The 14,247-nt window shown below is 35.0% G+C and overlaps 1 protein-coding gene across 4 annotated transcripts in view; it reads left to right on the top strand.

Annotated features, from left to right (window-relative positions):
* The first annotated feature begins 2,477 nt into the window (after nt 1–2,477).
* Nucleotides 2,478–14,247, top strand: part of LOC118193019 (nuclear factor 1 X-type-like) — a 50,850-nt gene continuing 39,080 nt past the window's right edge. For 2 of the 4 annotated variants that reach the window (XM_035364056.2, XM_035364055.2), the window contains exons 1-5: nt 2,491–2,683; nt 3,340–3,410; nt 4,349–4,504; nt 4,781–4,972; nt 9,916–10,099. In XM_035364056.2, the coding sequence (XP_035219947.2) occupies nt 3,402–3,410; nt 4,349–4,504; nt 4,781–4,972; nt 9,916–10,099 (541 nt within the window). In that variant the 5' untranslated portion in view covers nt 2,491–2,683; nt 3,340–3,401. Of the gene's footprint in view, nt 2,684–3,339; nt 3,411–4,348; nt 4,505–4,780; nt 4,973–9,915; nt 10,100–14,247 lie in introns of all 4 variants that reach the window. The other 2 variants (XM_035364053.2, XM_035364054.2) reach the window with 2 other exon arrangements.

Raw genomic sequence — 14,247 nt, 5'->3', positions numbered from 1 at the left:
AGAGTGCATTCTTTGGAATAGAAATGAGGGAGTTTTGATAATGTATGACAAAAAGATAAAATTTGATTGCATTATTCCTGATGTAATCATTTATGTATTCGATTTTCAACTCTTTATGACAGTCATTTCATATGATGTATTAAGGGGCATTTGTAATTTTTCGAAACATCTTGTTCTGAATGACAAGTGTTTTGTGTACGCGAGTTTTCGTCGCATGGTCCATATCGAGAATAATCAGTACTCATATCTGTTCTCCCATAAGGTAAACCAGATCTAAGTACTAATTTGTTAGAAAGTTCGCTGTGGCGTCGATGGGGACGACGAGTATTGCAAGAAAATATAATTGTAGTCTTCTGTAACTTTTTATATGCTATAGCTTAAGGTAACTGTGGAATGTAGAACAATTCCAAGGTAAGTAGTCCTGCTTTCCTAAGCAACTGATAGGTCAAATATTCAGGGATCGAGCACAGGTTTATTTGAATTTCCTTTTGAAAGCTGATGACAGGAGACTTCTACGTGTTTACCAAGATATACCATTGTTCAGGGAGGACCGGATTACTCTGAAGTTGTTCCCGTTGTAGCGATCACGTGGTTCCATCTATTAATACTAGTGAGAAGTGCTGCATCGCATGAGCGAGACCCAAACCTGGGTCTGTTACGAGTCGAGTTCTTTACCACCAGCCCAAAAGAGCTACATCGCGCTAGGTTCAAGAATTTCAACTTTTTCAAATTTAAGAGCGTTGAGTTGTTCTCGAGATCGCTACACCCTGCCATTCCAAGCATCTATGATGCGATATGAGAAGACGTTCAGTTTGTGAGCGTGACCGCGAGCCCAGTGGTTTGATCTGATTCAGTGTTGTGCTTGATGGGCGGTGACTGCGATGAATGGGCGTGCGCAGTTGGATCCACTGATGGCTGGTGGAGATGATTAAGAACCCCCGTTCTGTTGGCATATGTGTCGCCGTTAGTTTGGAGGTTGGAGGGTCTGACGTGGTTCGTCATATGTCCTCAGGAGAGAGAGGCTTCTGTAGTTCTCCGGGTCCACAATGTAGCGATCATGTGGTTCGTGAAGCCTCGACAGTTACTTGCTCGTGTCGCCATCTCTTAACACTGAAAAGTGCTGCATCCCACGAGCGGGACACAAACCTGGATCTGAATACGAGTCGAATTCTTTACAACTCGCCTAAATGAGTTCCGTTTCGCTACTTTCAAGAATTTCAACTCTTTCAAATTCGTGAGCGTTGAGTTGTTCTCAAGATCTGTACTCCATATTATTTTGAAGTTCATAACTTGCATAAGTATAGAGGTATCATCAGCAAAAAGCGCCAGTTGGATTTTGGGATAACACGAGATGTACTGAATGTAGATGTTAAAAAGAATAGAGCCTAGAAGCCTTGTGGGAACTCCACTGATATTGTGAATAATAGAAAGTTTCGAGTTTATTTGTACACAAATTTAACGGTCTTGAATAAAGGAACTGATAATTATATAATCATGCAGTTTGAGTTAAATGAACTTATACAGCAAAAGGTTGGAACACACTCTGACAAATCCTTTAGCGATGTTTAAAAAGACAGCGCCGCTGAGTAATTTGCTCTTGAACTTCTCTGTTGCTGTTTTTATAACTCTGAGAAGTTGGTGTGTGGTATTGTGACTTGCTCAGAATCCAAATTGTTCAGGAGGAACGTTTTTGGTAATATTGCAGTGATAAAGTAGCAGATTTAGGATGACTCTTTCATCAGTCTTTGAAAGTAAGTAAGGAGCTCAGTAAGCTGTTGGGCGTATAGTTCTGCGGAAGAGTATGATTTTTGTTGGGTTCTGGAAAATGTTATTGTGGCAGTTTTCCATCTTTGAGGGAAGTAACTGAGCTGCAAGCAGGAATTTAAGATTTTGTCAATGTTGGTGATGGTATTCGGAGAACGATACTTCAAAGTTTTGCTATTTATTCGGTTAGGTAAGGCGGTTTTTCTGTTTTTGATGTTAACAGAAGATGTTATTTTCGTACATGTGGCCAGGGTTATGTCTGGAATTGGCATTACGAATATTTAAGAAGCTATTTATGCGAATTATATCTCGGGCATGGTATTCGAAAGCGCTACGCGATGTGTTTTTGTAGTCAGAATATATAAGTACGATAATTCGGAAGATGAATTTCAGGCAATAATCATAAGAATTTATCACAATTTCGGGAAAGAGAAACGCAACCATATGTGATATAATAATAATAATAATTGCAAAACTTTTATTATGAAATTAAACAAAAATGTATATATAGAAACATTATGACAATTCTTCTTCGCATATAACAAGAAATATAGATATTTTTATTTTTAAAAGAAATAAGCCAATTAAACATAAAATTTAATTTACAGTTATCAAAAATAAACGATCCCAGCACACTACTGCGGCAAGAGGACAAACGTTGACTCACACTCTGTTGATAGGTGTGAATGGCATTTCTATTGTTTACACTCTTGTTTACAATATCAGTCATGCGCATTAATAACAACAGATGTAACATGATCAAAACACTGCAATACGCACTAAATAGTAACGGTAATAAAATGTTGCATTTTCTATAGATTCTTTTAAAGTGTATTGGATAAGTTATAAAATTTGATTTTTCCCATGGTGTTTTTTCTTTCATTTTCAGTAAAAGTTACATCACATAAAAATAAAAATGGTAAGTTTTTGTTTCTTTAATGGAAATCAGTTATAGGCTTAAAATGTGGTTATAAGTTCATCAGAACTTTTGCAAGACGAGTTAATGTATTATTTTCCTGTTCTATAAATCAAGAAACATTTAAATGTCCTTGGCAATATGTAGGAGCGGTGTTTAAATGCTTGTCAGTATTTCCGTTTCTCATTCTGTCTGTCATGTGAAGACATTCGTTATCGCTTACTGGTATTTATTTTTTGCATTACGTAGGGTTATATAGTAATTTTTGCAATATAATGCTCGTAATTTTTTAGTTTTCGTGAAAGTTTCATATATAACTAATAATTGCAACTTCTTAGTTTAATATGCTGATTTTTTGTAAACTTTTTGTATCTAAATTGTTAGAAACTGCTATTTAGTTGTGGTAACAGAACCCCTTTTAATGGATTATAGATTTCTATCCTGATGCCATAATATTAAATGCGATGTTTATTGCAAATATTTTCTTCATATTTGTTAACTTCCAGTATTAGAGTCATTAATAACATTTATACTAATTATCCCTAATTTATAGCCTAATTGTTGCATTTTTAAGCTTCTTTTAAAAATATATTAAAAAGAATGTTTTTAAAATATTTTATATAAAAGCATAATTTTTAATAAATTTTATTTTTGCAAAGGCTTGCATTCCATTTGTTGAACAGAATTCAGTTTTTGTTCCTGGAAAATAATTACAGATTTTATGCCTCTGGTAAGTAAGATTTTATCATACATTAACAGAAGTTAAATGTGTAAGTGTGATGTAATTTTGATTAAACAATTATGATCTTTATTTGTTCTGAAATAATGCGTGTTTATAGACGGTCATTAATATTTGCAACAGGAAATATTTATCAACTTTCTGTAATGTTGCGTACAAATTAATTGCATTTATGAACAACATAATTTCCTTTGTGTTTGAGAAGATAAATAACTTCTTATGCAGTTGGTTGCATGTGGGCCACTAGTAAATTGAAGCAGTCACTTTTTGGGGCAAAATGTCTAACAGAAGCGAAACTAACAAACTTATACATAATTTAAATGCTTGATTGGTATGGTAATGGAGAAGAATTTAGTGTTTTTTGATATATTTGGGGGATTTTTTTCAAAATATGTCAACTCTAGTGTAATGTGAATCAGTTATTTGTAGTCATGTTACTGTATTGTAATGATATCATAGGTTAAGGTATCAGAATACTGCAGTTTACAAAATGACTCATTCAGCAATGTCTAAACATTTTTATAAATATATATTAGTAATTGAATAACAAAAACAATGGTAACTTATGTTGACATTGTACCTGTCAATGATTACAGATTACAGCTAATTCTGCTGTGAAGTGTTGAGTCTGTTGACGAGGATAAATTTAACAGAAATTTTTTTTCATATGCAAAAAATAGATTTTACCAATGGTATTTATGGGTCAAAAAACTTCATTTTTGGATATTTTAGAATGTTAATATGTTCCTCTCCCTTCTATTCTGGGAATAACCTGCTTGACACAAGTATGAAGGTTTTAAGCAGTATTAATATTTCTGCATTTATTGTAATATATCTGAAGTTAATTTTTCCCCCTTTTAGTTTGCATATGCTGGATTTATAATTTTTTATGTTTTTAAGGTTGTTTTAAAGTGAATTATTTCTAATAGGATGAATTTCATCCATTCATCGAGGCTTTGTTGCCTCATGTGAGATCATTCTCTTACACATGGTTCAATCTTCAGGCTGTGAAGCGAAAGTATTTCAAAAAACATGACAAGCGTATGAATATTGAAGAGGAGAGAGTATGTCGTGAAGAACTACAGGTAAAAGAGATTATAAGTGACATTTGCTGAAGTTTTTGAAATAATGTTTTTGCTTTTACCTCTTTTTAAGTAACATGCCATTTGCAAAATATTTCAGTGCTTAATTGAACAACATTTTTATTGAAATTCTCATTCTAATTTTCATCATTTTTTTACTAAACTACAATTGTAACATTGTAATCATTAGAGTATTTCCTTAATTTTTTATTACATTTTTTATGCATTTTGATGAAAAAATTACACAATTACTAAATTTAATTTGTTAATAATTTTTAGAATGAACGTGTGGAAATAAAGCAGAAATGGGCATCCAGACTTTTGGGAAAGTTAAGAAAGGATATCACCCAAGAATGTCGCGAAAGCTTTGTTTTAGGCATTACTGGAAAAAAAACAACAGGATGTGTTCTTAGCAACCCTGATCAGAAAGGGAAAATGAGGCGCATTGATTGTCTGAGACAAGCTGACAAAGTAAAATATTTCTAATCATTTGTCTTTTAATATACAGTTATCTAAAACATCTCGGAAAGAAAATTATACATTTTTTACTAATATATGCAATTAAATTAAATAATTCTCTTGCACCATTGCTGCAAGGAATGAAATTTGAATTTAACAAATATTCTGTATTCATATAAAGCAAATAAAATTCAGTTAAGAAATTTTAATTGCGAAGAAATAAAAATAAGTATTATTGCTGCGAACTAATTTATAATTTCATTTAAATTCTAAGAACATATGTAAATAAATTGCACATATCTAAAACCATAAAAAAGTACATAATTACCAAAAAAAAAAAAAAATTATTATTAAAAAAAATGCATAAGTGAATAATTCTTGAGCAGGCAGACTTTTCAAGGGGAAGTTGTCCCCAAACCTAACTCTTCAATTACTCAGTTCGTGTTTCGTCATCCATGTAAGCAAGGGTAAAAGTAAAATTCAAAACCAAAAGTAAAACCAAATGTTGTGAATTATTAAAAAAAGAAATTTAAACAGTGTAATTTTGAGAAAAAACAAGTGACTAGATTTAAAAGGAATTAAGAGTAGAAAACAGTTTACAGCAATAATAATTATTTTTATTTTTATTTCTTTGCGTTTAAAATTTCTTAATTAAATTTTATTTGCTTTATACAAATGGAGAATATTTAATAATTAATTACTGTTTCTGACTCATATGACTGACTAGTCACATTGCAATGATTTGTATAATTTACGTTGGATTTAATATGTAGGATTGTTTGCTGGATGCAGTTAGTGAATATCTCCAATGCAAGGAATAGCATTTGTTTTGTAAATGATATATTGCACCATCCAGGGAACATGCAAGTCAGGTTTGAATCTCTGTTAACAAGCTGGCTACATGCTCAATTTCATACGAGTTGGAACTTTAATAGTGGCAACACAGCTGAAAAAACGCTACGCAATAAAACTAAAGAATATCGTTAATACCGTACGTGAACTACATACCTACCTTACCTCTCAGGATAAAGACTCGTCCTGCCTACGTCACGCGCATGCGGAGTGACGCGAAGAATGGATCCTTGTATTGTACAGCACTACAGTGTCATCAAGGGCTTCAAGAGGCTTGCAGGGAATCTGCATTGCCCTACAGAACCGTAGCAAGATGGGTGAAAGCATTCAATGAAGGAGCCAAAATGTGGCAGACATGGTGCGGCCAGGTTGTCTGCGTGTCAGCGATGCAGACGTGCAAGCTGTTGCCGCACTAATGGACAGGGATCGTCTCCAAGTGATTCGTCAGCTGGCCGGACAAACAGGATTAGCACATACGACTGTGCAGCACATTCTGAAGGAACGCCTGTCCATGAGAAAAATTGCTTCACGGTTCCACATCAATTGACGGAAATGCAGAAATGGCTACGATACGATGCTGCCCGAACCCACGTGGAGCGCTTTGAGCGCAAAGGAGATGCTTTTTTACGCCGTATCATTACGCTGGATGAGATTTGAGCCCGATCGTACCAGCCAGAAATGAAACACCAATCAAACGAATGGCGTCATCACGGTTCACCACTACGTTCGAAATTTCGTCAGAACCCCAGCAATGTGAAAGTTATGGTGATTCTCATGTACGACTGTGATGGTGTCATCCTAACGCGTACTGTTCCCCCACAGCAGACCGTCACTGCGCAGTATTACTGCTCATTTTTGGAGCACAATCTCCGACCAGCTTTGAGAAAAAAACAGCGACACTTTCTGCAGAATGCTCCTCTCATTTTGCATGACAATGCTTGGACGCATGCAGCGCAAACTGTGACTGATTTGTTCAAGCGATGGGGCTGGGAAGTGCTTTACCATCCACCATACTCCCCAGATCTAAGCCCTTGTGACTATGACTTAATTCCTAAGATGAAGGAACCACTTCAAGGCATTCACTTCCAAACTGTTCCGGAGATTCTTGCGGCAGTAGACCGGTCCATTCAAACTATCAACAAAACAGGTGCTGCTACAGGTATTATGCGACTTCTACATCGTTGGAAATGGGTTGTACACAATGCTGGCGATTATATTGAAGGACTGTAAAACATGGTGACATGAATCACTTTTGAATTCCTTCTAAATAAATAGTTGCCACTATTAAAGTTCCAACCCTCGTATTTTTCACCATGTGTAATATGAATACAAACCCTTAAAAAGTCTTCCGTGAAGGCATTTTCCTCCTTAAGGAGATGATTCTCTCGTGCTTTGCTATAATCTATCAAATAAACAAAACAAAGATATGCTACTTACTGACATACGTTGTTGCATCATATTGTATTTAGTCAAAATGAATTTCATAGACAGAAACCTTAACATTTCTATTGATAATGCATCTTTTCATTTATAGTAATGATCTTGAAACATGGTGTCTAGATATAAGTACAGATACAAAGTTTTTGGTTTCTGAAAAATTGCTCACTTTTCTTCAAAATGTTCCCTTACTGTCAATTGGAGGAGATTTTTAGAAATTCTTATTTTAAAAGTCAAGTTATTATAATGAAACATCTTAAAATTGATCAGTCGATTAAATGAATGATGCATAATGTTCAGTTTTGTGTGTATGTATAATAACACTATTCTGATAGAGGTCTGAAATTTGTTTTGTCACAGAGGTCTGAAATTTGTTCTGTCTGAGCTGTCTTTCTTTGCTTGTATTGGGCTCGTAGTGTAATCTAAAATGCAACAAAAATAATTACAGTGCAAAGTCTTTAATCCGAACGTTCATAATCCGGAATGATCTATAATCCAAACCTCAAAGCTACAAACTTTCTGCGCATGCGTAACATTTACGCATTCACATAATACGTTTACCCATGCACATTTAATGTATAACAAACGGTATAAGGTAGGCTAAAATTATCTAATTATCTATTTCAGTTAATGTTGCAGATTGCGTAGTTCCTTAATCTTCTAATCGGATCCGGCTTATTATTTTTTGCAGACTGTTAGAGCAATTTTATAAAAAGTAAGCTTGAACTTTCGATTATGTCAAAAAGAGTTTCGGATTCTGGAACTGCCAAAGGATCTACAAAGTGAAAGCATGTTTCAATGTCCATCAAACAAAAAGTGGAATTGCTGCAAAAAATGGATAAAGGCATGAAGAAAGTGACAGAATGAATAGTGAAAACGAAAAAATTTCGATTGACAAGTTAGTCGGTATTCTCGGCACAGCAATTACAGGACTTGAACAGCGGAACTTTGTAACTGAACAAGAAATTATGTCTGTTTATAGAATTAAAGAGAAAGTATTAGCACATAAAATAAAACAACTTACATTGAAAGAAATGTCTAATAAAGTAAACAAATATATATATATATATATATATATATATGTTTCATAAGAATAAATTGAATTTAATTAAATTTAATTTAAATACAAATTTAGTTAAATAATCTTTGCACCATTGCTGCAAGGAATGAAATTTAAATTTAAACAAATTTAAATTTGTTTATATATATATACATTTTTTTTTTTTTTTTTTTGTAAATGTTGATACCCTTTAGATCATAATTATTAGTCTTTATTTCATAAATTACGGTTTAATATTTTTAATTTTAAAATTTCTGCATGCCATCTTACCAGATTTAAATTGATGATCTATAATCCGGAAAAACCCCTAATCCGGAATAGCTGAAGTGCCCCGACGAGTCCGAATTAAAGACTTTGTATTGTACAACAGTTTTTCAACAGTTGCATATAGGCATTTGCTTCTCTTCCAATGTCTTTTCTAGGCGACAGGTAACTAACTGCCTTGCCTTTGTTGCCTTGCATTATTATTGATATCACTCTTCCTTCATAAATTTTTCCGCATTTATTGCCATCTTTAAATATTTTTTATAGAGAACTTGAAAAAATGCATTACCCAAAATGATGTTTTAGTTTTATTAAGAATCATTATTCATGTTCTAAAAATTTAAATGAATTTATCACTAGTAAAATATTAAGAAGTGAGAAAAAAAATTTCCGTAATTAATAATTTTCCTCCCTTATGAAACAGTGAACATTTTGAAATTCGCTGTTTGAATGCTGAGTCTGAATTTAGATCGTTTTTATCTGGTAATTTCACATCACATTCCTTTCTTTTGTAGTCTCCTGATCTATTGCATTCCCAATAAAAGCAGAGCAAATTAAACAGCTTACATTGAAAAAAAAAAAAAAAAAAAATGTTGAATAAACCAACAAAAAAATATTAAGCTTTTTTTTTTTTTTTAGCTCAAAGAACATTAGTTAGGATTGAATATGGGACTAACTAATGCCGCTGGGCTATTAAATTCATTTTGGCATTTTGCGTTGATTCACTTTAAATGCCGATTCATTTTTCAAACTGGTGCTACCAAATATTATCGCCCTGTGCTATATTTAAAGAAAGATTGAATAATCTGATTGATTTAAATAAAATTGCATTTAAATTGTGAGATGTCTAGTTAAAAATATTAAATATTTTTATGATATGACACTAGCTGGACTCATAAAAACCATTCTAGACTTTTTTATTACTATTTTAGGCAGCTGACCATTTGAGTGGGTAGTTGGCAAAGAAATAATATAGCAAATATTTAAAAAAATGTATATATGGCAGACTCTAACATTCTATCTGAAATTATTAAAGATATGCTATTTTTAAATATTTGTAATTTTGCTCTCAGATTTTCTCTAAGTATGAAGGAAAAGATGCTTAATGATAAAGCTAAAAAGGCAAAAAAAAAAAAAAAAAAAAAAAAGTGTATAACAGAAGTGCAAAAGCAGTTCAATAACCTGAAATGCTCATTAAGCATAAAAAGCCTTGACAAATCTTCTGATGCAGTGTTAAAACCTAAGGCTTCTCTCTTTTCTTTTTTTTTGGGGGGGGATGGGGTTGTAGCATAATTCTTGAAAGGCTTCATGAAATAAATCTTTCCAACTTTTTATTTAATAGGTATGGCGCCTGGATTTAGTAATGGTAATTTTGTTCAAAGCAATTCCATTAGAAAGCACTGACGGAGAGCGTTTAGAGAAATCTCATGAGTGCCTCCACCCTGCATTATGTGTCAACCCATACCACATCAATGTCTCCGTCCGTGAGCTGGATCTTTATCTGGCCAACTTCATCCTATCACAAGGTAAGATTTATTTCTTCTTATTTTGCTGTCATTATAAATTTAAGTCATTATAAATTTTGTTCATTGACAGTGTGGCTCAGTTAAAGTGATGGCATGTGGCCTTAGTAATTTTATGTGGCTTGCCAATACATTTTAGTTATATATTTGTTTTAATACATATTTTCATATAGCATAAATTAATTTGGCAGTAGAGTGCAATATCATTTTTTTAAGATAATGTAAAAGCACTAGCAAACATTTCAGCAGTTATTACATTTCAGCTAAGTTTGATGCTAGTGCTGTCACATAGCCAGAAGTTCATATGTAATGCATATATAACAGCACTCTGACAGACCCACAGAAGAAGCTAAGAGAAAAAGTGCATTAATCATTGCATCTCAAGAAATGACAATTTAAAATATAAATAACATTAGAAACATATAGATTGTTTTTATCTGAAAGGTTGCTGTTGAATGAAAAGAAATAGAGTGAATAGATTTGCAATCTCAGTTAAATGAAAAAAATTGTAGACGAGGAGAGAATTCCCCACTGGGGAGGGGATTTCATAGTTTCAGGGGGATGCAGTCAGCCTTTTATTTAGGTGTTAAGGTATTTGCACTCTATAATAAAAAAAAAAAATAAAATAAAAAAATCGATGCACCAAGAAGGAATTGTCCGATGGAGACAAAAATTGGTGGATAGGAAGATTACGTACAGAATAGAAAATAATTAAAATTTCAGAACAATTGAATGATTTATTTCAGAGTTACATAGTTACAAAATAACAAGCTCAATAAGGTGTTAACCCACCTCTAGCCTGGATGCAAGCTGCCAGCTGCCATGGCATAGACTGATAAAGCTCCCAGATAGTCTCCTGCGGTATTTCTTGCCAAATTTCTTCCAATTGTTAGGCTAGGTCATCAATATTCCCTGGTAGATGCAGTCGCCCTCCTATCATATTCCAGACATGCATGATGGAGAGAGATCTGGCAATCTGGCTGAGCAAGGAGTGTTTGACAAGCAGCACGTGCTGTATGTGTTCGGGCATTATCTTGCTGAAAAATAGGCCAGGGTAACAAAGGAAGGAACGGTAGTAACACAGCACTGTCCAATGCATCGGAGCGGTAGCAAAACAGGTCTCAGAATGTCATCGAAGTGCCGCTCTGCTGTAAGTGTGTGCCTCTAATGACGACAAAAGGGGTCAAGCGAAGTGGCATCCCAGACCATAACTCCTGGTTGAGGGTCTGTGTGGCGTGCAATAGTGAAAGCAGGATCAGCATGCTGCTCCAGGCGTCTCCAGACATGTCTTTGATAATCGTCATGACACAGTTGGAAGCGGGATTCGTTATTAAAGACTATGTGTCCCCAGTCAGCATCATTTCGACTTGATCGAGCCAACGACCACTGTAATCTAGCTCAACAGTGTGCAGGTGAGAGTGGCGTAACGGTCATTACAAGCGTAGATTTCGCTGAATCAGCCGTCTGCGAATGGTCATGGTGAACACTCGTGTGTGGGTCGCACATCTGATAGTTGATAACAATGAATCAGGCAGTGGGACAGCTGATCTGACAATCACTCTTATCCTCCTGATCTGTTGTGGCCGTAGGTCGACCACTACCATTATGATGCTGAAATCTGCCATTAGCCACCCATTCTTGTTAGTATCTTCTAATTGCCACATCACTTCGACTCATATGACGAGTGATTCTCCGATTCGCCCAACCTACCTCTTTCAATCCAATGATACGACTTCTTTCAAGCTCTGACAGTTCTCATAATGAGCTCAAATCCTGCTGCCAGGCATTTTTTTCAGTCCTTGAAAGGTATCCTAAATCACAATGCAACAGAAATTTTTAACAACAGTTCAAGAATAGCTCCTTATATAAATCTGCTGGATGTGTAGTTCCGATGCACTGGAGATCGCACTATTCATTCATTGGATACCAAATTTTAATCATTTGCATATTTGGTCAGAACATTTATGCATGCGAAATTCCAAAGCAATCGGATGATTCCTTCTTGGTGCATCAATTTTTTTTGTTATAGAGTGTAGTTTTAATTTATGAATATAAACTATTTTTATTTGAGTTTTGGCATTTATTAACATTTTCTACACTTTTTGTTTAATTTATAAAACACATTAAAAAATCATCTAAATCTAGTTAAATGTATGTATTTATTTTTTGAATTTTGGTAAAGAGTTGGAATAGGTAAATTAGTAATGGTGAAATGACTTGAGCAAAACCCATGTTGACTGTATTCTTGTATGCGAGCCATATAACTAAGCTGAGGTGGGCCTTCAGTACAGTATATGAATTTTTTTGCCAGCCAGCAGTTGGCAAAAATTTTATATATTCTGGTGTGTACTTCTCCCTTCCCCCAAGTGAGTTAGTACTTCTACTTTCCTTGACTTACTCACTAGCTGGTAAGCTAATGGTGTGTACATATATGCTATTCATATTGCTAAATACATGCAGACAAACTAATGTATGGCTTGTGAAATTTGTATTTGTCGTTAAATCTACGTTACATCAATACCAGTTATTTGAAATTTAGCTAAATGTTTGAGTGTAGCTTTCATATGAAAATTGTTAAATTAAAGTTGTAAACCATTACAAGTAGTAATTGTCTTACAACTTTAATTCTACAAGATGAAGAAGGTAACCCAAGAAGTTCTTGCCGTTTTGGACAGTCAGAAGGAAAAAGTCATAAAACAAATAATAATTACCACTAATCGTCAAAGTAATCACCATCGGCATCCAATGCCTTTTGCCAATGAGTGACCAGCTGTGCAATGTCATTGCGGTAAAACTCAGGAATCTTGGACGCAAAGATGTCCATGAGGACCTTTTCGACGTCTGGCTGGTAGTTGAAGGATTCCACGAAGATGGTTGTCCAGGGAATGGAAAAGGTGGTATTTGTTAGCACGAGGTCTGGGGAATATGGTGGATGGGGTAGTGTTTCCCAGCTCGGTCACTGGATGGTGTCCCTGGCCTCCCGAGCCACATGCGCCCTCACATTGTAATGGAGGAATACACTCATACGATGGACTAATGCTGCCTCTTTATGCATCAGTGCTTGATTCACATGTTCCACTGCTGCGAGTACAGGCCTACCGTGATGATTTGGCTCACTGGCAGGAGCTCATAGTGCACTACTTGGTGACTAGTCCACTAGATACAAAGCATAGTCTTGCATGGGTGGAGAGAATGTCTCACAGTGTGAGGCACATGGTCATGTGGTAACAACCAATGTCTGGAACGCCTGAGTATGTCATACTGGACCCACCTCTCATCGCTGGTATGGATGCATTGCGGTGCCGAGTAAGCTATGACGAACAGGCAGCAACATGGTGTTTTTTGTTTGCATCGGACAGTGAGTGGGGTACCCACTTGCTCAGCTTGTATGCCTTTCTTATGCAGTGTAAATGGAATCTGATTGTTTCATCAGATACCTGGAAATGTGCAGCAAGCTAATCACATGTTTGGCAACTGTCACTTTCTATGGCTGCTCTAAGAGCCTCATTGTCCAGCATTTGTGGCTGACCGCTGCGTGGTGCATCACTAAAAGATGTATCCCCTGACTCTAACTTCTTGAACCATTGCCTAGCAGTTCGTTCATTAACAGCATCATCCCCAAAGGCCTGGCAAATTCACAGACTTGATTCTGTTGCTAACAGGCCCACTTAAAAATCATACAGCAAACAACTCCTTGTGAGTACCTTTGATGAGTCCATTTCAATCAGTCGTTGTGTGAATTACGTGTGAAGTACCGATGCAACGCACTTTTATACTCTTGGTCAGTGTTCGGACTACCATCCTAACCACTTCATCGCCAGGTTTGGCAACTATTTTTATGTTGGGGTTCACTCTTCCAATGTTATATCAGAAATGGCAAGGACTTTTTGGTTACCTCGTAAAAATGGCATTTTAATGAAGAGATTAAACTGCAAGCCACATCTTTAATAAAAAAGTAAAGGAAAAGAGACAAAAAAAGAGGGTTTTTCTTTTTTTTTTTTTTTTTTTTTTTTTTTTAAAGATAAATGGGAAATTATGTACTTCTGTGATGTTGTGTACAGTAAAATTATATATTTTATATGCAATAAGAGAGTATTCATTCCAAAAGAATTCACCTTACATTGACTTTATGGATCGAATCATAAAGAAAA

The sequence above is a fragment of the Stegodyphus dumicola genome, chromosome 3, assembly GCF_044657685.1.
Source record: "Stegodyphus dumicola isolate Sdum_Otavi_A_Nest chromosome 3, ASM4465768v1".
Lineage (NCBI taxonomy): Eukaryota > Metazoa > Arthropoda > Arachnida > Araneae > Eresidae > Stegodyphus > Stegodyphus dumicola.
Note: the sequence above shows the minus strand (reverse complement) of the source record. Positions and strands in the feature narration are given on the sequence as shown.